Source organism: Aulonocara sp. 'chitande type north' Nkhata Bay, linkage group LG2 (genome assembly GCF_057382095.1).
Source record: "Aulonocara sp. 'chitande type north' Nkhata Bay isolate Kocher_YH1m ecotype deep benthic linkage group LG2, A_spYH_male_GT1.1, whole genome shotgun sequence".
Classification (NCBI taxonomy): Eukaryota; Metazoa; Chordata; class Actinopteri; order Cichliformes; family Cichlidae; genus Aulonocara; species Aulonocara sp. 'chitande type north' Nkhata Bay.
Window position 1 is genome coordinate 24,546,572 of NC_141345.1, and position 24,847 is coordinate 24,571,418.

At 41.6% G+C, this 24,847-nt stretch overlaps 1 protein-coding gene across 1 annotated transcript in view; it reads right to left on the minus strand.

Moving 5' to 3' along the window:
* col23a1b (collagen type XXIII alpha 1 chain b) overlaps positions 1-24,847 on the minus strand; it is a 126,525-nt gene that overhangs the window by 20,588 nt on the left and 81,090 nt on the right. Inside the window, exons 3-7 of the mRNA XM_086312462.1 lie at positions 15,643-15,687; positions 13,515-13,522; positions 11,366-11,392; positions 1,396-1,422; positions 1,284-1,310 (exon numbers count right to left, since the gene is read on the minus strand). Coding sequence (XP_086168588.1) covers positions 1,284-1,310; positions 1,396-1,422; positions 11,366-11,392; positions 13,515-13,522; positions 15,643-15,687 — 134 coding nt within the window. The remainder of the gene's footprint in view (positions 1-1,283; positions 1,311-1,395; positions 1,423-11,365; positions 11,393-13,514; positions 13,523-15,642; positions 15,688-24,847) is intronic.

Below are 24,847 nucleotides of genomic sequence, written 5' to 3' on the forward strand. Positions count from 1 at the left end.
GGTTCCAAATCTGCCTTGAACCTTTTGAAGGCTTTCGTTCTATTTTGTACCTTCTTCCATAACTTCTTGTGTCTGGCGACAGTTTTATCTTAGAGCTATAAACGCGTTCAAGAGTACAACAGCGAAGACGACAAGCAGAGTGTCAATGTGACTATCTACGCGATGACAGACAGAGCTTATCTCCCGTGCTGCTCGCTCTTCCGAGCGGTAGAAAGCCTTTAACTCAGAGTCAAGCCGCAAATTGTTCAAACAAGACTAACTTTACAGTCAACTTCTTCATTCAAAATGATCTAAAACACAACAAAAAAATATGTTGAATTTCAATAAACTGATTTCCCATCTGGTTTAATTTCATTTATTGTGTATTTTATGTGCAGGAATGGCATTTTAAAAGGGGAAATGATAAAAAAAAAATCTTTAGTTTTCCAATTGATTCAAAAAGAAAAAAACCCCAAATGCCAGCTCATAAAAACCTCATTATTAATTTTGGAAACAGAAGTCCCTCAAAGATAAAAAATGTGCTACATGTTTCCCCCCTTTATTATGTTGTTTTCATGCCCCCCACCCTTTGGGTTTGCATGCAACTCTGGTCATGAGTCACGCCTTCTGAGGGTTTTATGCCAGACCCTTGTTGATGGGGAGAAACCTATTAAAGGATACACCCAGCCTCAGGACTCCTTTCACAGGAACAGGAACAGCTTAATGGTGTTTGGAGAGCAACAGCTCTCATTATGCTGCGAGGGGGTTTACATTTCAGCTGATGATTTATGCCTCTTGTGGGTGAGCGCTGCGATGTGCTGAAGGAGGGGCGGAGGGGGCACAATAATGACTTTTTAAAGAGTCTCCGTCTGAAGGTTATAAACTAATCTCTTTCTTACTTTCCCAAATGGTGTGTAACCCATTCGCTCTGCTTCACCTGTTTCCATGCTGCACCTGGGCGTGCCTCTGAGTGCACCAGCATTTCAGGCGCGAGTTGATGGATGGGAGTGCAAAGGGGATTTCAACACTCAGCTCAGCTGAGCCCAGACTACCCCCGTGGCTGTGAGCCATTGGGATGACTAAAGAGGTGGAACAGGAAGTAAGATGGCTACCGGGTTTTTCACGCACTTGCAGTGACTCCTCAGGGCGAGTAAAAATGATTGATGAGGTATAACAAACTCTCACCAGTCTTACAGGACAAATGCAGAGTCCAGCTGGATTTATAATAGGAAAAATCTTTAAATAGGAACTGAATAAATTAAATTAAATAAGAAAGTAAGAATAAGAGGCGTGTGACGATGTACCTGGCTGCCCTTCAGACCTGGTGGACCCTGAGAGGAAAGAAAACAGAGTTAAAAATCAAACTTGTTTCTTTCATTTTGGGCATACTTGACAAATGTGGCTGAGAATACTCACTGGTTTGCCATCTAAGCCAAGTGGACCCTGTTGGGAAAGAAACAAAGAGAAATTATGACCAACACAAAGTCCCGAGAGCCCTGTCGCCACTGAACCACTTTAGGGGCTTCATTTATCAAAATGACTCAAACAGGAATAAGCAGTCGTTTATAAAAAAAACCTTACTCTGACAGGGAAATGTAGTGTAGACTTTAGTGATTTTCCTGTCAGTTATGTAAGAGCTATTGCAATTTTGGACACACATGCCTCCACGCCTGCTGTGAACTTTATGCTTTATGATAGGAATTATCAATAAATTGCCAGACCAAAGGTGTTTTGAATTAAAAGCAGGATGCAGTGTTCTGTAATTCATATATCAAATTAGAGACACGTAACCACGGCTGCTTTTGTGTTGAGACGTTTTTAAAAAAGCCAAACACGCTTTTAGGAGGATGAAATTTTTTGGTGCACAATGATCTCATTTCAGAAAGAGTTTGCTTTTCTTTTTCGGTACATGCACTCAAAAAAAAAAAAAAAAAAAAAAATTAAAAAATTCTTTGCTGTCTTTAATACGAGGCTATAATTTGGAGTAAACTGAAATATATAAAATCAAAAGTTTATTTATTTAAATAATGAATCATTATGGAAAATAATTTTGGTATCAGCCAATCAATAAAAAGTCATTTTTCTAGAATTCATTAAATTGTGAAAGTTTGACATTATAGTTGCACAACAAAATTACACAGAAAATATCTATCTATATATATCTCTCTGCTAAAGCCTCCTTTGTGCAGGCATTATATAGGTATCTTTTAACAATGAGGGAAAGATGTTATAAAATATAAAATCATGTAGAAAGTATGAGAACTTTTTTATAAATGAAGCCCAAGTAGTAGCGACATGACAGCTTATCTTGTGTTGGGAACATTATATGAATACACACTGGCCCACTGCTTGTTGAGAGTCACATTAAAGCAAAGGCACCTCTCTCGGTAAAGAATTGAAGCCAGAAGAAGGTAAGCTCACACTGTCGTTTTTAAGTGTCGTTTTTGTGCCGATAAAGTTGTGATTAGTAGGCTCTAGAGATTTCACCTTCCCTCAGAGCAATTCCAGCAATTTCCCCTTGTTTGCAGTGTTTATGCTAATTAAACTAAGCCAGGCACTTTTGTCTGGAGCTTATGTTTAACCTGCAGACATGAGAATGGTATCAATCTTTTCATTAGACTCTCAACAAGAAAGAAAATAGGCTTATTTAAAAAAAAGAAGAAGAAGAAAAAAGTGCTCCTTTAATTACTGGTTTAATAAGGCATAATGAGCCAATAATTATACTTGCAGGTCACCCGACCGAGTCTGCTGTGAATAAAGCATTGCTTCAAAACACTGAAGTCACTATTTGTTTTCAGTCCACGGACAAGACAACCTTTCCTCGGCAAGATACCCTACACCAGCTGTTACTTATTAGTATTTCAGAATGTTTTAGTCTTGTCTCCATATCGCTTATGAAAAAATGTAAATTGTGTTAGTGTTGGAAAAAGCAATTAAGTGGATTTGTAGAGGCAAACATTTCAAGAGAGGACAGCAAAAATAACCGAAACTTCAGAGTGAAAAAGTAGGAAAAAGAAGGTTTTTCATTATTGTATTTAAGTAAATGTGTAGGTCTATGTATATCCTGCCCAGTGTGTGTGTGTGTGTGTGTGTGTAACAAGTAACATTCAGATAAAGGCTCCCAGGCTATGTGCTGTATAATTATATTACTTGAGTGGACTTGTTCCAGTTGCATCAATTTGACACACACCCCCACATCTCCTGTGTGTGTGTGTCTTTGTGGTGCTTAGATTATACAACAGGCAGTTAAGAAAGTCTATTCATCCACTCTCCAGCACTGAAGCAGCAGTTGGAGATGTCCACTTTGTTTACCTCGATAAAAACAACTAACAAGCAGTCACTGAACTTCCTCTATGCTCAGTTCAAAGGCGCTCAAATCTTTGGATTACTTAAACATGAAGGAAGAGCCGGCTCTTGGATCAAACTTTCCTGACAAACACTTATATGTGATGTATGTGGTAAGGGCTAACGTTGACTTCCTGCCGCCTTCCTTCTTAACAACCCTACTCTATGTTAAGCTAACTGTTTTTACAGGGTCCCTTAAGTACTGGCTTGCTGTTCACAGTCCTGGTGGCTTTCCAGGGTGGAAACCATCATTAACAATAATCACTTCTGGCCTTGGATGGCGCACACAAGTCTTGGCTTTTTTCATGATCTCCTGATTTACCAGCCCCACGGATGCAACCCTACCACAGTCTCATCTTGGCCTGCTTTGCTGGATGGGCAGTAGGTACAGAGAGGGAGCGATACGTGAAGCTGCTCTCGTTACCCGCTCATCTGATCATTTACTGCTTTGCTTTTGCCTCATAATTTGTCAGCGTGGCTACAGACTGCTGTCAAACTTGAAAGCAGCCTGTAAAAGAGATTTATAAAAAAGCATAAAAAGTGCTTCTTTACAGAATGTCTTTTTGATTAAGGAACCCTTGTGAAGTCAGCAGTAGGTAGCCGAGACCAGGGTGGAACAAATGACTGGGACCAATTGGACGGCAATAATTTCACAGCACAGGACAGGCTGGATGTCCATCGCTCTATTAAAAACAACATCCTGAGTTTCCCATGAGAATTTCAAATGTCCCTCTGAGTTTTCCGAGGCTACATCCCTACATGCACACTAAGCTCTACCATGTATACATACATCTATGCAGGGACATCTCTGCATCTGGGAGCGTTTATGGGGGTCTGGCTCCTTCAAGACTCGTCAGGATGAGCAGGAGAGGTGAACAATGCGAGGTCAGCGGCTGCTGCACAATCTAAAAGGGACTGATTTATGGCCGCTAACAAGCGACAAAGAGCCTTATGAATTGTGGGTACAACTAGGGGTGGGTTTTTATAATCGATTCATCGATTAAAATTGATTCTGGCTTGGATAACGTAAAATCGATTCATTAAAATCCTGAATCGATTTTTTAATATAAATTTATTTTGTCCGAAATGCCAGAATCTCTGGTGACATCTCACAAAATTTCAAGAACCACCAAACAGTAAATGAGAGCAGGTACAGGGATTCTGCACATAGACTTAAACACACAGCGCGACCCGCGGATCAGAATCAGTTAGATGTCGCCTTTCTCACAGTCGGGGCTGAAAGCCGACAGCTCGCTGATCCGGGTCCGCGCTTTGTGTTCACGCCCTTTATGCGCTGATTCTAAAGCTGTTAGTTTGATCTCTCTCCAAACAATATTGACCGAACCAGCAGCAAAAGAAGATCCAAACGCTTCACATAAACATCGTCATGAATTCACTCTTTTACTGTTTTGCTTCCATTGCGATGCGCAGCTCTCTCTCTCTCTCCCTCTCCCCCCCCCTCTCTCTCTCGAACAGTTTCGCTTTCTTCATTATTCGCTTGCTTGTTACGCACAAGTCTACTGTTGTTTACAGCGCTGTCGGCCGCTGTTTTTTTCCCTTTTACATTCTTCCGAAAAGAAAGCCTCATTTCTGCTGTTCAATACTGAACAAATTTAAACTTTTTAATATTATTCAAAATGCAAAATGCTTAGCCGTGTGTCTAATAAAACCGCTGTAACGTCAGAGGTAATGTTCATTAATTAATGGTTTTCTTTCGTTTTTGATGTACTGCAGAATATTTTTATAAAATCCCAGGCCAGGAAAATCACCTTCATGTTTTTCTGTGTTTTATCTTCAGCTACTTTGACACAAAGGCATCTGCTGTGATGCTCACACCTTGGATAAAGTCTTGCGAGTGTCAGCTTCCTTTTTATAGATACAAAAATATGTAAATGTTCTGATCTGAATTATACTTCTGACTGTCAAAATTTCCCAGATTTAAATCGAATCGAATCGAATTAAATCGAATCGTGGATCGAATCGATTTGGGACCTTGTGAATCAGAATTGAATCGATTCTAGAAATCAGTGACGATACCCAGCCCTAGGTACAACTGCTGCTTGGGTCTTTTTCTTTGCGACGAGATGTGTATGAAAGGTTTATTTTCAGTAATAAAACCCTGTAGCTAATGTCTGACATCGGACTGCTTGCATTAATAAGTAGTAGCATAGAATTTCTACTAACTTGAGGAATTGCTAGAGCTGCCTGAAGCAATATTTCATGCAACGAGCAGTGGAGAGAGCTCTGGTATGTCTGGTAATAAAATACTTTAAAATATACAAGCTTCATTAAATCAGCAATAGAAATAAGAGTCGGTGTTCACTGAAAACCAATGACAAAATGGGTTTAAATAACTATGAAACAAACAAAATCAAAGGGAGTTAGGTACCTTATCTATTGTCTTTTTAAAAAAATATATAATAGCTTAACTTTAAAACACTCTGCAAGGCATGAAACGTGTGCTGGAATTCAAATAAAACTAGGCTGAACTAAAAAAACATGAGCGATGTGGTGGGTTTCAGAGTGTTGGGGTGAGGGGCTGCTGCTAAATTTCTGCATCTCAAACCACAAACGGATCAGGCTGGAGAAGAAAGGGAGGGAAGGATGGAGGGTAAAAGAACACAAAAGGCAAAAAAAAAAAAAAAAATAGGAGATTAATGTTTAGAAAAAGTGGGAAAAAGAGCTGGAGATTACCGCCAAAACCTCAAGTAAATGTGGGAGAAAACAAAATAAAGAACCACACTCGCATAAAAAGAACTTGTATTTCTAGTCTGCAGCGCCACATTATCCTGCAGCATCCCTCAGCAGGTAAAACAACAAAAAAACAGCTTTGACTCACATTCCCATCAATTAGAAGGCTGTTAAACAGATCTCTGGGAAATAACATGGCCTGTAGGAGGGCACATGTCTGTGTTTGCTTATGTGTGAATGCGCGCGTTGATTCAGGCGTGTGTCTGTTTGCATGCGCTCGTCTCTTAATCCCGGTGAAAGAAGCCGCAGGCTGTTTTAGCTGCCTTTACTGTACTCCCTATGGCGCAGACTGCTAATTATCCACGAGGGTGTGATTGTCGAGGATGCAGCATGAAAAGCTGGTGTCTGCACATCACAGCCGGCGTCTCAGCGAGAATCGCACGCTGCTTATGCTGCAAACTGCAGGCTCAACAAACTTTTATGGCATTAAGGTGAAGGTGAGATAGTGAGAGAGCGCTTTCCTCTTTCTCTTCCTGGGATATGATTAATTTTTTCCTCTTGAGGCTGCCCATGAAAACCTTTGTTTAATGTCACCACAGGGACAGAAATCGGTGTTAGCTCTACGTGTGCGCAATTTGTGATACACGGCTCTTAGAAATAGTCAGTGGCTACAAGCAGAACCAAAGCGCACAATAAAGCATAGCAGAGTGCTGTTTGTTTGGGACAGAAAATTGCCAACATGTTGCCGGGTGCCCGTCAGGCTTTGATCTGCGCCCTGCAGCCTTGAAGGCTGAACAATGGCGAGCCTGGGCCCTTCTCGCTGATTGAGGTCCGCTGTCTGTCTCAGTGCTGCACTCGCGAATAAACACACTTGTGGCTGGGCATGCTGCACATGTGAAAAGGAGTCAGTTGGTGTGTGTGGGTGTGTGTTTACCCCTCTGCCCTGCTGTCAGCCTGCCTGACTGTGATTATTTGACAGGGGGAAGACTCTTTTCTGAATCTCGCCTTGGCTGTGATTTATGAGAGGAAGAAGTGGCAAGGGTTACATGAGGGGAGAAAACATACATGAGCACGCACGTCGTAGTGTTATGCTTGAGAGACACGCAAACCGCATTTCATTAACACTGTTTATCATACAACTGATGATTCTCTGGAAGTGGGCTGCTGCAGTCTGATGAATTCAACATGTGTATGCCACCTAAATGAAGTGCAGCTCATGTGCACTCACACTGCACACATGCATGCAGTTTCTTTAACAGGTCAGCAGTGGTGGATGAAGGGATCCAATGTTTTTTCTACCAGTATATATTTTTTTAATTCCAATATTTTAAAATTGCAATTACAACTTGGATTCAGGATCAATTCCCATCTGTGGAACAGAGGACTTGATCTTCACCCTTGCAAACTTCTGGATAATTCACAGAGGTTTGAACATTGAAGCTAGGTGTGTTTTGGTGGCTTGGAGAATGGTTATGAGCACCTGTTGGGGGAACTGCAGGAATACGTGGTTGCAAGTCAGTTGTCATGGGCCATCATGTCCTCGTAAAACCAAGTGTATCCACTTACTCTCTGCAAAGTTGGGCCTGTTTTCACTGGAGTTTAACTCTGCTAGGATTCTCTCTTGTCTTTAGTCCTGTTTGAGATATTCATGGACAGGATCTCAAGGCGTAGCAAGGCTTAGGAGGGCATGTACTTTGGGAACCTGCAACCTTCCTCATGTAGATGATGTGGTTCTGTTGGCTTCATGTATGGGTAGGATATGAAAGAGGATGGACCAAGCGATGGAATTCAAGCATCTTGAAATCTTAATCATGAGTAACGGAACGTGGAGTGTTACATTGACTGTTGTGGTAAAGAGAGAACTGAACTGAAAGTCGAGGCTTTTCCAAATCATCAATCCATCTAAGATCCGACCCTCATCTATGGTCACGGCATAAATGACTGACAGAGTAGGGCTGCAAATACAAGCTGCAAATACATGAGTTTCCTCTGTAGGATGGCTGGACTCTGCTTTAGACCCACTGTCAGATGCTACACTGCTGCTGCGGGTCCTGGGTTCCTCCTGGTGGACAACAATAACTGGACTCATGAGCCGTCATATGCAGATAGTTCCTGGAGGATGAAGGAATTGATACCACTGACTGGGCCCCCAGTCAGTGGTAGCCTGACCTAAATCCAGTCGAACACCTCTGGGACGTCATGTTTCAGTCCTTTTCAGCAGTGTACATTTCATCTGGCTTGAGAACAGCTCAGGTTCTCCTCAAGTTTGGATGAATTGGAAACTGTTGCTGGTGAGAAGGACGTTTGCCTAGTCGGCTTCAACTGAAACCCAACTCAGGACAAATTGAAGATAACGGATTGATGGAAAAGTTGCAATATCAAAATGTAAAAAATAGTTGGTTACACTCCAAACCAACCAAGGTTAAGTATCAAAAGTAGCAGTACACAGTATTCAAAGGCCATTAAAGGGTACAAAAACGTGTATTTAAAAAAATGCCTCTAAACTGCAGTGCAGGAGAATAAATTGCAGCAGAAAATTGTATTACCAGTAAATCAGGGACAAGTACCTCTAATTAAAACTTGATTAGATGCCCTTTGTTACTTTGGACTTCCACAGCTGTTATTATCATCTTGTTGAACTGTTTGCTAGCTTGTACACTTACAGACTTTTGGCTCGGGAGGGTTAAAAGCTTGAACTGCATTGTATGTAATTCAGAGAGACATAATAGGGGTGAGAGAGGACATGAAAAAACACTGGGAAGCAATCTAGCTGTTTGTTTAAGGAATGGAAACAGAAAGAGAAAAAAAAAGTCTTGTTGGCACAAATCTCTGGCACAATGCAGTTAGCAGCGCAGCGGTCTCCGGTAACCCACTTGTCTCATTTGTGCTGATTGCCCTCATATATGAGCATCTGAGAGAAAATACTGGTGTGAAAACACATCTAGCACTCACATCCACACACACACATACCTCTGACCACTTCCACAGTCCTGGGCTTTGTTACAGAGACATACATAAACAATAGGTGGTTTGGACAGCCTCCACACATATGCACACAGACACACAAACATTGATACCCAACAGGAAGAACGGCCCTTTTTAAAGTCAGATGTTTGAAATTCTATCATCTCTGCTCCTGCTAAATGTAATGATATACTGTCCATGATAATTGTCAGCGTGATTAATCTGCTGTTGTTTCACTGTGACCTCAAGCACGCAGCATCCTCAGTCTTTATAATCACACACACACAGACCAGGAAGCTGCCTCTTGCAACAGCAGACTGAGCTCCTCCAGTCGTTACACTGTTTCATCTATGTAATCTTAGCACTATACAGATTGATTTCATTATACTAACTAGACTGGGAAGAATTAACCAGATTGTGCAGTGTTTAAGCAATGCACAAATAATGGCATCCCAGGACAATGTTAAATGAAAACAAGACAATAAAATGTGCAATAACTCTGGGGTTTCAAATGGAGACGGCAATGGAGATGAACGGTCACAGGCAAAAACAAACAAGCAAGCAAGCAAACAAACAAAATCCTCTAAAAAACACAAATGTGCACAGGCTTATCTGTGCACCGAGTCCACCTGTGTGTAATTAGCAGCAGGCATTTCCCGTCAGCAGGGCTGTGCAGTGCCAGGCAGACTGTATGGGAATATGCCTGAGCGAGAGCCCGAGATACCCGCATTCCCAACATCCACAACTACACAGCTAGCATGGCAAAGATGTTGTAGGAGTTAAGATGACGTGACTATTTTGGGTCACCATGGAACTAGTCAATGAGTGAAAAACTAAGTGCACCCCATGATTCAGGAGCTTGTAGAACCACCTTTAGCATCAATTATCTGAAGTAAATGTTTCTGTATGACTTTATCAGTGTCTCACAAGGTTGTGGCCTCTTGGCTCGCTCTTCTTTAAGCGTTTTGTTTTGTGCACAGCACTCTCAGACTATTCAGTCCTGCTGAGGTCTGGACTTTGGGCCATTGCAACACTTTGATTCTTTTTAAGCCATTCTGTTGTAGATTAGCTGCTGTGTTTAGATTTAAATTGAGTCCTGTTGCATGGCAATTAGACCAAGCTTTAGCTATCAGACAGATTGCTTCCCATTTGACTCTAGAGTACTTTGGTATACAGAGGAGTTCAGGACTGACTAAAATACAAGGTGCTCAGATCCTGTAGCTCCAAATCCTCCCTTCACTACCCTGCTTGTCAGCTGATATGAGGTGTTTGTGTTGATTTATTGTGTGTGGTTCTCAAAATGTGGGGCTGTGCATTATGGCCAAACAGATCCACTTTGGTCTTGTCTGTCCAAAAAGCACATTTTCCCCAGAGTCTTTGGTTTTTGGTGGGTTTTTTTTTTGTATTTTTCCAGAAGCAACTTCGCAAATTTAAACCATGCTACAATATTTTTCTTTCTCCCGCAACCCCTAACAAACAAACCATACTTGTCCAGTCTTTTTCTAATTGTACAGTCGTAAAATTTAACATTTAACATGCTGACTGAGGCCTGTAGAGTTTGAGATGCTTTTGTGATTTTGCTATTTCTCTGAGCACTGCATCGTCTGACCTTGGGGGGGATTGCCGAGACGTCCACTCAGGGAGGACTGTAGCATTGTGCACACTTTTCTAGAAGTCACACTGTTTTGTGTAGGTGTATTCATAAATGGATGATAAGCTAGAAATCACCGTTTCATCTCATAAATTGTGGGAGAAAGAAAAAAGAAAAGAAAAGGTCTAGCTGTCCACTAGAGGCCGCTGTATCTCTGGATAACATTAGGCATGGCTCTGTGTTTTTGTGGAAATTGGTAACCTGCTTTCCATTCAGTAGCTATGCATGTACATCGTTGCATTACACCAAGCATATTAAAGCCCAACTAGAAGCTGCAAGCCATGATTGGAGCCTTGTGGATGACTGTTTCACATTGTGGTACGGTTTACACTCCTGTGGTTTGTGTTTACTGATGATATCTTAACATTATTGGGCATTTATGTCTACTGCTCTTTATGTTTACTCATATGAGAACTAAACGTGCTGCGTTTCCCCCTGCCAACTGCCTTGGGTTAGTCATATTTCGTGTGATATAACCAGTCTGAACTTTGTATATCTGTGAGCTTACTTCTCATTTATGAGGCAGGATACATCACTGTTGGTTATTGGTTATGAAGAGGAAGTCATGGAAAGGGTAAATGAATTAATTTAGTAATTTAGAAAGAAAAAGCAGAGAAGATGATGGGATAGAAAAAGGCAGAATAAATGTGGGGAAAAAGTTAGAACAGATCCAGGCCCAGACACACAAGTAGGTGAAGTGAATAGAGTGACAGGATAAATAAAAATCTAATTTACCGGGTATCCATCCCGTCCAGCCTTGCCCTGGTGAGGTTAGACATTGAAGCATGAAGCATTAATCAAGGCTGAACAGACACTAACAGCTGCACACAACAAACTCAAAGACCAACATGTAGCCTGGTATCCTACATAATAAAAGGAGACAAGTGGTTAATGATTTAAAGGATTGTGGCTGACTATTTATTTATTCATAAAAAATATTGAATTCTTGAATGAAATAATTTACTGTAAATGGAGACTAAATTTGTATTTGGAAACGAATGAACTAGCGAGGACTTAGTCATATGTTTACACCACAGCTTTTGACTCACATGTTCTGGGATTTTTTTTTCTCTTTTCTCATCTGCTCTCAAACATGAGCCACGGTTTTAAACTAAAAGCCACTTGGACACAAAAAATAATTAAAAAAGAAAATCAGATCAGTTGTTTTCATTGTGTCTACAGTACCAGCCACTGCACATTACTTAGATAAACGGCACTGACACATTGCTACTTTGCAGAGTAGCGAGTGACTGGATTACCACACCTTCCCATCAACTTTATGAGATTTAGGCTGTAAGTTTTGTGGGGGTCTTTAAGAGAAGACATTGTTTCATGCACGCCTAGTGTGGATCAGATGCAGACCAATCGAACAAATCCTGGTTGGCCGGGCATGCTGTTTTTGTTCTGATGTGTCCGGAAGCTCGTCACGGTACGTTTCAGAGCATTTCCAATTCTGCATATCTGATCAGTGCCACATGGGACAATTTAATAAAAAAAAAGAAAGAAAAAGAAGGGAATAAAAACTGAAATTGGACATTTAAAATGCAGATGGAAAAAACAAAACAAAAAACAAATCTGAAGGCAGCTGCATCAGTTTCCACTCTGTACAAGGCTTTGAGTAACGGTGTGTTTTATCTCCCGAGTGTGTCAGAGTGTCAGCAGGAGTTACAGTCCCACAGAGGAGAATAACTCACTGCAAATAAGTCACACCTCCCTAACCATCACCATGAAAGACTCAAACACACAGTCATGGACACCCACATGCACAGGTGGTCCATTTATTGGCGTTCTCTGTGGATGCATGTGCGAGTGAGTCTGTGACAGTCTGTATGTCTGTGAGTGAAAGGATTCCTGGCAACTCCCGCAGTTTGCCGGGCCGTGCAGGACTCACAGCGAGGGATGATACAAGGTGGATGTGTGTGCATGCGTGACTGATGTTGAAACCTCTCTTTAGTTTGTTTCCATACTACCTGGATGAGGTGGAATGGTACTTACAGGAAGCCCTGCAACACAAAAGAGAAACCAAGCGTTAGAAAGTAAATGCTACAAGTCTCTACAGACACATGAAGCACAACATACGAGAACTGCAGCAGGCTTTGGTTTATATACCAATCAATTCCTCTGAACAGTGGTCTGCAACAAAAAAAACAAAACAACAAAAAACCTGCACATGCAATGTGGTTTGTTAGATGATGGCTGCAATTAACCACCTAAATACAGTACAGAACAAACATATTAGAGCTGCCGCCAGTGCAGTTTGTGGTGAACCCGTTATGATAAACAGACTGCTGGATAATGGGTCATGTTTTACATTAGGAAATGAAGTCATGTCAGGACTTTGTTTCTTAAGAAAATAAGGGCGTATTGGATGGCGGAAAAACAGCGAGTAAAGAGGTCGGGGCGTGCTGGCAAACTGTCTGTCCCTTTAAAGTTGTGGGGGGAGAAAAAGAATGAGATGCTTCTGAGATTTCTCCAGGGCAGTGTTTCTGTCGTGATTGAAATGCTCTGATGTTGAGCCTCAGCAGCAAAACTACATTCAGCTTTTCATTCTTTGCCTAACAGAAAACAAAAGTAATGATCAAAGAACTCCTTTTGTTGTTAGTGGCCTTTTTTTTATTTTTATAATCTCCTTAAAGTCCGAGGCTAAGACCAGGAGCACTATTAAATCACTTAAATCCCTACAAAGTGAACGCATCATTAGCAGAATTTTTATTAGCTATTCCTTAATATGCTATCCGATAAAACCGATAATGATGCTGATTAATGCAGCTTATAGTGTATGATGTCACTTGGGGCTCTGCCACCTTTGCGGCTTCAGTACAGCATACCTCATCAGCATGAGTACGACATCAAACACCAACATAAAGTCAGCAAGACTGAAAACAGGCTCTCCTTAAAACACACACAAAAAAAATCCTTGTTAACATGAACAGATTCTATTGTGGCCTTGAAGTGGGCTCTTTGATTCAGCAGGAGCTTTGCATACGTAGAGAGAGATGAAAATGCATGTTTTAGGGGCGAGCATGTGTCAAGAAGAAGAGGAGGGAGGCGTTTAGGTTCATGAGGGATGAAAGTTTATCTGTGTCTGGATGCTTCGACGGGGACCTCCCGGGCCAGACGGTTAGGCAAACAAACACACTAGCTTGGAAAGCCACACAGAAAGACAAGCTTTAACTACTGAACTTGGGACAGGTGTGTATATGTGCTTGTAGACTACTGAGAAAGAAAGAGACGCAGGAGCAAACATAAGAGAAAAGGAAACAATTTAAAGAAAAAAAAAAACGAGGCATGTCAGAGAGAAGATGACAGCGAGGGCTGATTTTAAGATGCTTAACTACTCTGTCTGCCCTCTTTCCTGTTATTTGTGTTTGTGCGCTCCCTTCTCCACTCTCATTTGTTTTTTTTTTCCCCTGAGAGAATGGAGGAAAACCTCTTCTGGCCTTTTAAAATGTTGTCCTGGAGTCATCAGCATCAGGATGGCGAAACAGCCTCTCCATTTAATATACGTACTCGCTCTGAGCCAGGATGCAATGTGAGGATGAGAGACTAAAAAATACAAGCGATAGCCTAAACAGAACCACGACGGCCCTTCAGACACGGACCATCTGCCTCAAATAGGCGTCCACTCTCGGCTGAAACCTTAGCAGCACACATCCTCCAAATCAGGGGTGGGTAATTAATTTTCCCAGGGGTGTGGGCCTCCACAACAGTCCCAGTTTCTTAAATTAATTCCCCACTCCTGCTCGTAATGATGAGGTTTCCATTAAACGGACCTGGAGGACACCCAAAGGGATTTCCACATTTTATGCTAATATAAATTTAGTTAGACAGTAAACTGATTATCGAGATTTGAGACCGGTCACTACTGCTCTCCAAAATCCATTAAAAACATGAGTAAGGTATAATGGTAAACTGGGTCAGTCCCGCTGAGACCGTAACGCTGCCGTGAACACTTACTAGTCCACCAAATCTGCCACAGCAAATTGACCCTAACAAATCTAATTTCACTTCTTGTTTTTTTTTAGTAGTTTCAGAAAATGAGTGAAACTCTGTAAACGGTAAGATTAAGACTTAAGATTTGCATCTCCAAAGAAAACCAAATTGCGCAAACCACACACAAGGCCGTTCATGCCGGCAAGAGACTAACACATTGATGGTGTTCACCTTCTGCTGCGATTTCTAGAAAACAGAAATATACTGTTTGGCCGCCCTCTAGAACAGAAAAAAAAACATGCAATTCCGAGTCGAGATTTATGGGACGTTTTGCTCGACCCGTCACCTAAAAGATGGATGTTTGATCAGATAAAATAAAGTAAGCAGACAAGCAGAAAGGGATCACTGATGATCTTTCACTTAGTCACCGTGTTCACAAAAACAGATCCCATCTGTAAACATCCACCTCAGTGATTCACAACCACAATGGAAATTTTACAACAGTGACACATATCCTGCAGGTTTTGATAAAATTGCCTAATACTGTCGTGGAGCCCACTTTTAATAAGAAACATTTAAAAATTGGGATGAGTGAGACTTGTACAACATCCGCTCCATCTTTCACGATGACATTTGTGAAACAAGACTTATGTCCTTGCTCTGTTTTGGTTCCTCGTGGAGTGTTTTTGTGGTTTGGATCGATTGAAAAAGCAGCACCATAATGGTAGGTAGCGATGTTGGCGAGGCAGACTCATTAGGCTCGTACTACAGCAGCTGCTACCGCTCAGCAAGAACGACTGACATCTGGGCAAAGTTAGTGGAACCACATGGCCAGAGTTAGCACTATGTCGGCGCAAATGGAAAGGGACAGGGAGAAGGGCCAACTGAAGCCCATCATCCAGTGGCCTGACTCATGGATCACTGCCTTTGCTGGGCCCTCGCCTCGAACTTACCCAGTCACACAGGAAAAAGAGGGATGGTATGTGAGTGTGATGAAGAAAAAAAAAGTGTGTGTTTTCCAGGAAAAGAGGGTTAAAAGGAAAAATAAACCGTTAAATGATTTGATGGGCATTACTTACCAGGTTCCCCTCTTCTTCCCATCCTTCCACGTTTTCCTGGAGGCCCTGTGGAAACACAGAAAGAGCGATGAATTGCCAAAATCAGCACCGCAGGGATGAGTAGAAAACGACTCAACCTCACTCGCCGTTTCGCTTCTGCTGCTCGAGCGCTGTTTGGCATCAAATGCGTACGAGCTGGCAGAGCGCTAAAATGTCAGCGCACAAATTGCACATGTAGTTTCAGTTTCAGATGCGAGAAACAAAAATAAAATGACAGAAAAAGATTTCTTTAGAGCTAAATGCACTCTGTGACTTTCAGTTTGGCTGGACAAAGACTTTCATGTGTGTACAAGACTCTTCCCCTCATGTTGAGCGAATATCACATTCATCTCTGGCCTTCATGCAGCAACTTTCCTCTGGTCCTGTTATGATGCAGCCTCCACTGTGACCTTTCTAGTAAAAAGCTTTTTTGTCATTGTTGGCGAATTCTTGCCAAGCTTGGAAAACTAGGAAGAAAGCTACAGAAGGGACGGGAGATGATGTGAGACGTTAGACCTCATGCTGCTAGAAGACCATGAGTCATTTTCTACACTTCCATTGATTTGCGTCAGTGTCTGCTCGGTGATTTCACAGAGGTACTGTTCTTACAACTAGTGCACTTGATTGCACCCCAAAGAAAAATAAGGTTGTGATCAGGCTCAGAAAGATCACTCAAGCTTCCCATTTGGCTTAAAAGCTGAAGCTATCCACAAAAGGTTTTCCAAGTTCTCTCCATGTGTGATATGCACCAAGCTGGCTGCTTGGTGCATAGCAGACCAGCTTGTAGTCTCTAATTAGTCTCTAATTTACACTGAAAATTTTTAGCACAGTTTGCCACAGTGTTATAGCTAATTACATTACACCCAAGCAGAATATTACAGGCTGAGTATATTTTGTGGGCTTATTTATTTAAGTAGAGAGGTCTCAAAGTATTTTTCTTCTGCACCCTTCATTCACCCATAAGCATATGCATTCACATGTCCAATGTCTTTAAGCTGTTTGTTTAAAATGTACACTCACACTGTGATGTATCCATGAGGGGCAACTTGGGTTTAGGATTCTGGCTAAGGACACTTCAACATGCATGCAAACTGCTTCTTTTTGCCTACTGCCCTATCAGGATATCAGGATAAGCTCCCGTCAATGCTGATGCACATCAACTGTGTGGTAGCAGCGAGCGATACTGCAAATATAGGCATCGATCTGATACTGATCACTAAATCACTGTGGGTTTTCCTTTTCACAATAATGAGTTACTACAATAAAACACACCTTTCAGTTTTTCATGCATTCTGAAACTTGGAGACCTGAAATGTAAGGGGCTGTCCCTCACTGAGCCTGGTTCTGCCGGAGGTTTCTCCTTGTTAAAAGGGAGTTTTCTTCCCACTGTCACCAAAGTGCTTGCTCATAGGGTATCATATGATTGTTAAGGTTCTCTCCCTATTATTGATGTGTCTTTACCTTACAGTATAAAGCGCCTTGAGGCGACTGTTGTCATTTGGTGCTATATACCAAAGTGCTTGCTCATAGGGGTCATATGATCGTTGGGTTTTTCTGTGGGTGATTTGGTGCTGTATAAACAAAACTGAATTGAACTGAATTAAATGTGCTTGTCCCTAAAATACTCTGGGTCAGCTTCGTTTGTTTCATTGCGCCATAGGCTATAAATCCAAAACACATGACAGTCAGCACAAAAAGGTTCAGACATTTTTCACACTGCATGTTTGAGGTTGTTTCTTTTTTCCCTCTCAAATAAAGGAAATACATTTAACACAGTTCAGTGGCTACAAACTGAAAAAAAAAAAGATTGCTCAGTTGGTGCTAGTATCGATCCGATACAAATATCAGCACTGGTATTGATAATATCGATATTCGTAATCCACTTCTACTGTGTGATAGTCAACCATAAAGCGGATGTGTCCTGAGAGCAGCTCCCATGCAATCTGCAATTTCAGTTTAATATTTCTCTTACGTTGGGGACATGCTAGCCACAGGTTTGTCTAACACACAGTTGAATGTTTACTCCATTTCCTCCTGTAACATTAAAAGCAAAACACCAAAAAAATTTCTGAATAAACTTACGAGTATGTCAATACTACTGCTGGGTCGGCTATAAGGAGGCAATAGGAGCTGAAAGGATGTGTCAAGAGAGGCATCAGAAGGAAAGAATTACTCTTTGGAGCTTGTGAGAAGTATTTGAAATATTTTGTTGGTAGATCATCGAGAGTATTTTATTTTAAAAGCCCAAAACACTGACTGGCGTCCTTTACATGTCATTATTCACCTTACTGAAGCAGCCATGTAAAATATTTTTGTGAATTTACTGCCAAAGTAATAGGAAAACATTCTTAATCGAATCACACATTCTGATATAACTTTTTGAGGTTCTTTTCAAACTTGCGAGGCAAGATGGAAGAAGAAGAATAATGATAATAATCAGAATAAATAAACTCTGGACTTTGACTTACTTGTCCAGTATTGTTTTTTCTAATCTAAACGGGGTTATTCTAGTATCAAAAATCTTTATACTCGGCTGTATACACCATGTGCTTACACACCATTCTGCATTTAATCATTAGTTGTTGTTCATCTCTAGCTCTCTTGCACAGTGTGTTTTTTGTTCTGTCTTCCTCCCCTTCCTCCCAGCACCAGAATCACCCTGCATGAGCCTGGTTCTGCTGGAGTTTTCTTCCTGCTAAAAGGGAGCTTTTCCTTCCCACTGTCGCCAAGTGCATGCTCACAGGGAGTCGTTTGATTGACACAGGACTTATGGTAGCCTCAAAACGATCACTTTCTTTCTGCTGCATGTCAGAACTTTTTTTGTCAACCTCTCTTTGAAAAATAAATTCTGCTTGTTCTAAAAATGAATCTCAAAAAGCAAATCTACCGTCAATTTACTGCACAGGATCCAGACATGGCAAGAAAACAGGGCAGCTAAAGTAACAAGTAAGCCTTCAGCTTGCTTTCCCATGGTCTAAAACCCTTCTGTGGGCAACACCTCACTTCTTCTGTCTTTTGTTCCATGTGACCGTCCTCCCCTGCTCTCATAGTGAAATCAGAACCACACTGGTTCCACATAAATGGCTCTGAGCATGTTTTCTATTGTCATTATTGGGGGTACTGTAGTGGCCTAATCACTTCCTGACTCTGCCAGCCCTTTCAAGGAGACCTCAATCATGGTCTCCCACCTCCTACGCATGTCTGCCTCTCCTACTTTCATCCTCCTTAATGCAACAGCAATGAGCTATTAATGACACTGGAACTCTGGGATTGAAGGAATAGTAAAAAAAAAAAAAAAAAAGTAATAACTTTAATTAAAGAAATGAAGATTGACCCTTTTTTTAAGTGCTCGACTAAATCATATTTTTATGCTGTATGTAAGTGATTCCATTTGCCATTTTAAGCTCCCACAGGATTTTGCTGGCAAACTAAAAAAACAAAACAAAGAATAACAAAGGAAACTGAGTGGGCTACAGCTGTGCACCCACTGCACTGACTCTCATTTAAAATTTATGTTTGAACAGTTTTACACTTTTAACACCTCTACACCTTCAAACCTCAGGCACAGATGCCAGCCGTGTTATGATAGCCTCCATATTTCACAGTGGGCTTGACTTCCCCTCCCTCAGCCTCCACCGTCATAAACAGGAGTGGGAGATGCTAGAGTAAGCCCAAGGCCTCTGAAAAGAGACTAGATGGAGAGAGATGCTAGATGACAAGGTGGAAAAGCTGAAAAAGCTGGAAACAGGGAGACAGGAATGTGCATGGGAGTGATGGGATGGGGAGGAAAGACCAGGAGGTAGAGAAATTAGTTGGGAAGGACAGAGAAAGAGAGTCTTACAGATATAAGAAAAATGACAGAGGAAAGGATTGGCAGACAAAACGAAGTCAGCAGGCATCGATGGATGAATGCTTTCACAAGTCTTGCACGTACATGGTCTTTGGGTGCATAAAATTCTTCCTTAACCAAGCACATACTTCATAAGATATGGGTCACCACGGGCCATGCCTGCTCTACCTTTGTTTGAGACTTGAAAGGCGGCCGTCTGCATGTCGACAGGTTAGTGGCCAAACACTGGAGGGGCAGGCGTCAGAGTGACTGAAATGTGGGAGCGTGATTAGTCCTGAGTGGCATAGTTGAGGGGGAATTGTGGCGGGTGATGACAAGCTGATGTAGGACTAGATTAACTGGAGGAATTAATGGGAAAAGCAGCAGGGCTGGAGAGCAGAGTGTAGGCATGTATGAAAGCAGTTCAGATTCCTGCTCTAGAACAGCGAGGTGAGCGCATATCGGCTGAGATGCAAACAAATGGCCGTGGCTCGACTTGGGTTTTAGCTCTGTCTTTCTGTTTCACTGTGGCATTTCTGGGTCAGCTGAGGTGAAAGGAGTTGAAAATGTCCTACGGGTCTGCAAGGACACTCTTCAATCTAGTAGAGTCAGCAATTTTGAGGTTATCTGAATAATCACATGTAAAAAAAAAATCTCAGCAGGCATCATCCAGTCAAAGTGTGCAAGGCATGAAACAGAAAGGTCGTGCAGGCAAATGTAAAGTTTAAATGTAAAGCAGATTAAAAACAATGCGTCTAAAACAATGAAAAATCAAGTATCACACATGTACTCCTGGGTGACATTCTGGTTCCAACCTCCATATGTCGACTTGTGTTGTTATTTCAAAGTGGAAACATGCTCATTATGTCATTTAAGCAATGCTGCACCAACTCCACGAAGTGATAACAGCCTATTGAGCCTACAACTAGGTGCAGGCAGTGATGACAACTTATAATGATGATTTAATGGGATGATAACACACAAAAGCAGGTTTTCATTATACTCTTTAGAGGTCTAGGTTGCTAACTGACTAAAAGATGACTGTACAACTCCAAGACAAAGCAGCAATACATTTCCCAGAGTGACTGGTTGATTTGCACACTGTAAAACAGATGGGAGGATGCTAAACAAACAGACGTATGGGGTTAAGGTAGAAAAATGTGAACTGATAAATGTGTAATACTGGATATTTAGGAAATAAGGCTACATATAAACATGTGTGATGTGTGCAGATCTCTTTAAGAAATGCACAAAAAAAAAAATGCTGGACACGCATGAGCTCACTCAGCTGAGCACATGTTAAGAAATCCCTGGGAACAGCACGATAACACGGAAACATACAACGAACTTCATTTGAACTGCAGATAAGTGCGCATGTGTGTATGTGCACGCTCGCCCGAGGCACTTGATCTCAAGCTCCACACAAGGAGCATTTAAGGTTGGACCGGGAGACCACAAGTGAGCCAATACCCCCCTCGGAGTGTCTATGTGTGTGAGAGAATGTCAGAAACCAGTGAAAAACAAACACATGGATCTCTGTTTAGATACAGCATCCTTCTCAAGTCTTCACACAGTATCTTTCAGGAAGCCACTAAAGATTGACCAATACTGAACATCACATCCTGTGGGTAAGCTCAAACACACACACACACACACACTCAGGCAAATCCAAAATTCCTGCTGATAAGTGAAATCGACCTGAGCGGCGCCGTAAGCCATTTTTCCATCAACGTTTTTACAGGTTGTAAAAACTATTTAAACCCACTGTGGTCTCAAATCAACAAAACATACACGCCAGTCCATCTTCCATCTACTCCTGTTTGTTTCTCATAGCTGAAGTTTGGCACGATCGAGCTACTGTGACATTTCTCGGAAAGAGGGAGCTTCGAGAGAATAAAGTGCACAATGTTTGAGAACTGAGCCCACCTTATCTTTGTTAAGGTCCTATTTTGTTTAACCTAGGTGGGATCAACAAGAGCTAACCAAAATCCATCCATCCACCTTCCCCACACACAAATATGGGAAAATGAAATTTAGTGCAAAGAACGGGAAAAGTGGGCTGGACATATCGAGAGGAAAGTCGAAAAGGTCTGTTTCTTGCTTTCATAATAGCTTTAGGTGGTGAACCTACAGCATATCATCTCTTTATTTTGCAATTCAAACAAAAGACGCTGGGGAAGAGAGCCAGAGATGAATAATCACTAATGATAGATTTTTTCCATCTTTTGTTACAATCATGAAAACTTTGAAGAGGTTTTTCTGTGTAGATACCTGAATTTTCTACACATGCTGGTGAGTTAAAATCACCTTAAGCCAAATTTTGACCACATTTGTAGAAATGCTGACACTAATATTGCAACACTTGACTCAAGATTATACTTGCAAAATATGTTTATAGCAACTAAACGAACTGTTTCCCCTTTTGTCAAAGACAGAATTTATGGTCTCATAAGGCGAGGTTAAGTACCGTCGCTGCAAACCAATGCTGACATCAGGCACGATTGCGAGGATTCCCCAGTTTCGCAGAAATGTGGACAGCTGTTAAGCTTCTTTGCCCGAAACAAAACTACTTGTCTCTGTCGTCTCCTGATCCGTCCACGTTCGTGTTTGTCCAAGTTTTGTTCCAGCAAGCTGGAGGACACATGCTGTGGGTGTAAACAGCTACAAAAAGACAAAAAGAAAACGGATGTGAATCACGTAACGATGATTCGTTCACCAGCTGCCCCGCATCTCTCTTGTTCTGGGTCAGGCGAGGTTCAGTGGCTCAGTCTGGGTTCATGAATATCCGATCTCAGAGTGGGTACAATCAGATATCCAAATTAAGCAGGAAAAATAGTTAGAAAATTCCAACTCAAACCTATTAAATCTCGTTGTGACAGATGTCATAACAACCTTGCATATCATATATATGTGAAAATGATTACTTAATATTCTTCTTACTTTAGTCAGAGAAAATTATTATTTCTGTTCGAAATAATTCATTTTTTATGGCTCTGTTCTGGAACCAGCAACAAAGACCCCAGTATAGACACGGCTAAAAGCGGGCTTCCAGTAGCTCCAGTTAATTAAATCTCACAGGCAATTTAATACATAAAAATATCCAATAAGTTCATTTTTCATATGCTGCAGCCTCATGTTGTTTCCCACTGATGCCGTGGAGATCTCACGTAACAAGTCATAAAGTAACCTCACCCCATGGTTCTGCCTGCACTGGACCCAGATCCTTCATTCACGTTAGTAAAGTTTTGGCAGTGTTTCATAAAGCTCAAGAAATATCACCAAAAGCACAAAGTGTTCCTGTGCCATTTGGCACTCATTAGGTCTCACTAGTTATGTCCTCACTCTTAGTCCGAATACAGATGGAGAAAGACATGAGGAAGAGAGCACAGGAGAGGAAGATGAGAGATTGCTTTCAGGGGTTAAAACTGATCAGCAAGTGATATATAGTAAACTAAACATTTTAAAGCTTACATGCACTGTTGTTATTAATTTTGATGCTTTTTCCTCCTCATCTCAGTGTTGCATTTTGGACTTTATTTTTGCCTGACGGCATTAAAGCTGATTTTTTTGAGTTACTCCTGTTTCTCCAGGTCGACATCCTGTCTGCCACACAGCCTTTCCTTGACAAGAAAAGTAGAAAGTGTGAACAGTGAGCTATATATAAGGCTGGATGTATAAAAGAAGGTGTCAACGGAGGTATCAGGTTGCACGGAACTCAACTATACACTGCTGATGTACCAGGATTGCTGGCTGAGCTGCACTTTCTGGCATGACGTCGCCACAAACCTCTTGTTTTACACAAAACTCGACCGTTTTAAAGAAAATGTACAAAAAATGTCCCTCATATTCCAAAGCTTAGTACAAATGGTTTTAAGAAATAATCGTATTCTTGGAATTCCTGCAGATAAGACAGCAAGTCGTAAGCAGGGTAAGAACTGTTGTTGGAAGTCTCACCAGATGATGAACAGCCTGAATCACATCAGTAATACAAACCTCTTGTGGATTAAATTGTCTTTATAAAACTTGTCTGCCTCTCATGTGGGTTGAACTTTGGCTCTGCGACTGTTGATATGTGGTTAGAGAGAGATGCTAGTAAACATCTCTCTGGTATTCAAGCAAAGGTCATCTTTGATTGGGAAATAAGATGCGGCAGAGTTTCGGCTTTTGTGTTTGAGTTTCTACAAGTGTTGCATGGCAGCAGAGCGTCTTTCTCTGAGTATGTTTGTGCGAAGGACTGGATGCCTGCTTCACGCCCATGAGTGTGATCAACATATAGTTTTCTTAGCACGCTCCGTCAAAGCTGAGTGACGCCGCTGTAAACCTGCATGCGAGCGATGTATGTATGCATGCTCTTAAAGTTGCAGGGTTGTTTAGTTGTCTGCTGCATTATTCATTTTGCCCTAACGAGCTCAATCTCTAAAAACTCATCAGGTCGGCACTGATGTGGGTTCGCATAATCCTTGACAGGTCATTTGTGTTTTTAGGGTGACACAGTGTATACTTGTAGAGAACTTTGATTGCGTGTTTATATTTGTTTGAAAGTGCGCACAGGTTGGAGAGGAAGACACAAAGGAGCTCTGCGCTGGATCTGCCGCTGCGATGTCTGGCAGGTGGTTTGTGTTGAGCGCTGGGCTGGTGCTGAAGGCTGCCTGGGCATTTATCGTGTGACACACCTAATGAGACGTGAAGGCAAGGACGGGACTGCCCCACACAGAGAAAGATGCAGTCAAAACAATGACAGTATCCTTGCAAAAACACAGCCAGCCCCAGCCAAGCATAGCAAATACGTCAGATCACAACAAAGAAGACCAAAGCACCCAAAGTTCAGCAGACAGAGGACAGAGCTTTTGCCTTTAGGTGCTACCAGCTGTATTTACATACAGGCACAAACTAAGGCCAGAAAGGCAATGGAAGGGTGGAATTTTTTTTTCCCCACTTTTTGGAAAAGTTTTTTTCATCTCAAGAAAATGTTTACGACGAGCATGATGAAAAATATCATCTCATAACTCATTGCCTGAGTAAATAATGGCCTAAACTTACGTGACACTTGGCAGAAACGGATGCGGACATGTTTATGTGCAACAGTAAGAGGAGTGACGTCACAAGAAATGTGGTAAAACACATGATAGCACATGACAGTAACGTAAACTGAAGAAATATTATTTTTACGTTTTTGTAGATTTTATATTGCAAAACTTAGGGAGGATGCAGATTTGTCGCTATGGCAACCTGCTTTTTAATTTTCACATTGCGTCTGGCTTGTAAAATATTAAAAACTGATGCCAGCAGCAACAATTCAGCGCTCTTGCTACTCTCGCTAAGAGTGGACATCCTGCAAAGCTTACAAAGAGTACAACA